The sequence below is a fragment of the Piliocolobus tephrosceles genome, chromosome 15 (assembly GCF_002776525.5).
Source record: "Piliocolobus tephrosceles isolate RC106 chromosome 15, ASM277652v3, whole genome shotgun sequence".
In the NCBI taxonomy this organism is placed as follows: domain Eukaryota; kingdom Metazoa; phylum Chordata; class Mammalia; order Primates; family Cercopithecidae; genus Piliocolobus; species Piliocolobus tephrosceles.
Genome location: NC_045448.1, coordinates 74,216,493 through 74,218,923, shown reverse-complemented (window position 1 = coordinate 74,218,923; position 2,431 = coordinate 74,216,493). Strand labels below are relative to the sequence as shown.

The window sequence follows — 2,431 nt, the reverse complement described above, 5'->3', positions numbered from 1 at the left end:
GTTAAGTGACATGCCCAAGGTCACACAGTTAGAAAGGGATGGAACCAGATTCCAGTGTAGGTCTTTCTGACCCTACGTTCTCTCAGTGGCAGAGGTCTGCCTCCTCATGGGCAAAAGTGGAAAAACACACCCTTGAGCAGGTCTCCCTGTTCCTGCAAGGCTGGGAGACATGCAGGCACTCACATGATTTTCTCTCTCTTCCCCAGGCCTGGCACAAAGGCGTGCAGGGAGGCCTAGCTCTGTCTCCTGGACTTAGAGATTTCAGACACAGAAGTCTGTCCATGGCTCCTTATCACATCCGCAAATACCAGGAGAGCGACCGCAAGTGGGTCGTGGGCTTGCTCTCCCAGGGGATGGCCGAGCACATCCCAGCCACCTTCTGGCAATTGCTGAAGCTGCCTCGAACCCTCATACTCTTACTTGGGGGGCCCCTTGCCCTACTCCTGGTCTCTGGCTCCTGGCTTCTGGCCCTCATGTTCAGCCTCAGCCTCCTCCCTGCCCTGTGGTTCCTTGCCAAAAAACCCTGGAAGGAGTATGTAGACACAGTATTGCGCACAGACATGTCTGACATCACGAAATCCTACCTGAGTGAGCGTGACTCCTGCTTCTGGGTGGCTGAGTCTGAAGAGAAGGTGGTGGGCATGGTAGGAGCTCTGCCCGTTGATGATCCCACCTTGAAGGAGAAGCGGTTGCAGCTGTTTCATCTCTCTGTGGACAGTGAGCACCGTGGTCAGGGGATAGCAAAAGCCCTCGTCAGGACTGTCCTCCAGTTTGCCCGGGACCAGGACTGCAGTGAAGTTGTCCTGGACACCAGCAACATCCAACTTACTGCCTTGTCCCTCTACCAGAGCATGGGCTTCCAGAAGACGGGCCAGTCCTTCTTCTGCGTGTGGGCCAGGCTAGTGGCTCTTACTACAATTCATTTCATCTACTGCCTCCCTTCTTCTCAGGCAGGGGGTCTGTGATCTCTTTCCTTGTGTATTGGTCAGAATAGAATCCATTCAGCTGTAACAGCAAGCAATCCCCAACCTTTCACTGCAATGACCTTTCAATGCAAAATAAGCTTATTGTCCAGCCCCATCTGAGTCCCAGGTGATTGCTTGTGGGGTAGCTTCTGGGTTTCTGCTTCATTCAGTCTTTTTGAGTCCCATCTGTTTCATTTTTCTAGTGCCAGGATAATGTTGCATAAGAACAACCATAAAATGAAATGAATATTTATTTAGCTCATGAGTCAGCAATTTTGGCTGAGCTTGGCTGGGCATTTCCTCTGGTCTCAGATTGCATTGTACAAATGCAGTGGGATTGGCTGAAAGACTAGGTCAATGGTGCTTTTTCATTTTCCCACAGGCTAGCTCAGGCATGGTTTCAAGGAAATTGCAGAGAAGCAAAAACAAAAGCAGAAACAAACAAATATGTTTTCAAATCCCTGCATGTATTACATCTTCACCAAACTTGGTGAGAGAGGAACCTGCCTCTGTAGTGAGAAGGGCTGCAAAGTCACATAGCAAAAGAGTGGAATGCAGCCTCGGGAGAAGAATTGGGGCCAGAGACACAATCAAGCCACTCTAACCCCAGGGTCTCTGCAGAGGGAAGAAGGTGGTCTCCGAGGGGAGTGTGGGATTTACTATGGGCGAGACCTGGAAATAGTATACCTGATCATAACAGAATACCTGAGACTGGGTAACTTATAAGGAAAACAGGTTTATTTGGTTCATGGTTTTGCAGGCTGTACAAAAAGCATAGTGCAGGCATCTGCTTCTGGTGAGGGCCTCAGGAATCTTATACTCATGGTGGAAGCTGAAAGGGGAGCAGGTGTGTCACACGGCAAGAAAGCAAGCAAGAGAGAAGCCAGGTGCTTTCAAGCAGCCAGCTTACATGTGAACTAATAGAGCCAGAACTCATTCATTACCATGGACAGAGCACCAAGCCATTCATGAGGAATCCACCCCTATGACCAAAACACCTCCCACTAGGCCCCACCTCTAACTTTGAGGGTCATATTTCAACATACGATTTGGAGAGAACAAACATCTGAACTATATCAGTGTGCCCCTTACCCCCAAATCTCATGTCATCTCACATTGCAAAATGCAACCATCCCTTCCTAATAGTTCTCCAAAGTCTCACCTTGTTCCAGCATCATCTCAAAAGTCCAGAATCCACAATTTCATCTAAGCCTCAAGGCAAATTCCTTCTACCTATGAGGCTGTTATATCAAAAACAAGTTACATACTTCCAAGATACAATTGTGTTACAGGTATTGGGTAGACATTTTCATTCCAAAAGGGAAAAATTAGCCAAAAGAAAAAGGCAACAGCCCCCCCTCTACAAGTCTGAAATCCAGCAGGGCAAACATTAAATCTGAACATTCCAAAATAATCTTCCTTAACTCCATACTGGTAAGAGGAGTGGGCTTTCAAGGCCTTGAGCA

General features: G+C 48.2%; 1 protein-coding gene across 1 annotated transcript; it reads left to right on the top strand.

The window, feature by feature from the left end:
• The first annotated feature begins 252 nt into the window (after positions 1-252).
• On the top strand, positions 253-1,074 carry NAT8 (N-acetyltransferase 8 (putative)). Its single transcript, XM_023223965.1, has one exon. It carries the CDS (start codon positions 282-284, stop codon positions 963-965), a length of 684 nt encoding a protein of 227 aa, XP_023079733.1. The 5' UTR covers positions 253-281; the 3' UTR covers positions 966-1,074.
• The last annotated feature ends 1,357 nt before the right edge of the window (positions 1,075-2,431 follow it).

What these genes read in the sequence shown, in the direction of transcription:
- NAT8 (XM_023223965.1), top strand. Translation starts at nt 282, where the DNA reads ATGGCTCCTTATCACATCCGCAAATACCAGGAGAGCGACCGCAAGTGG.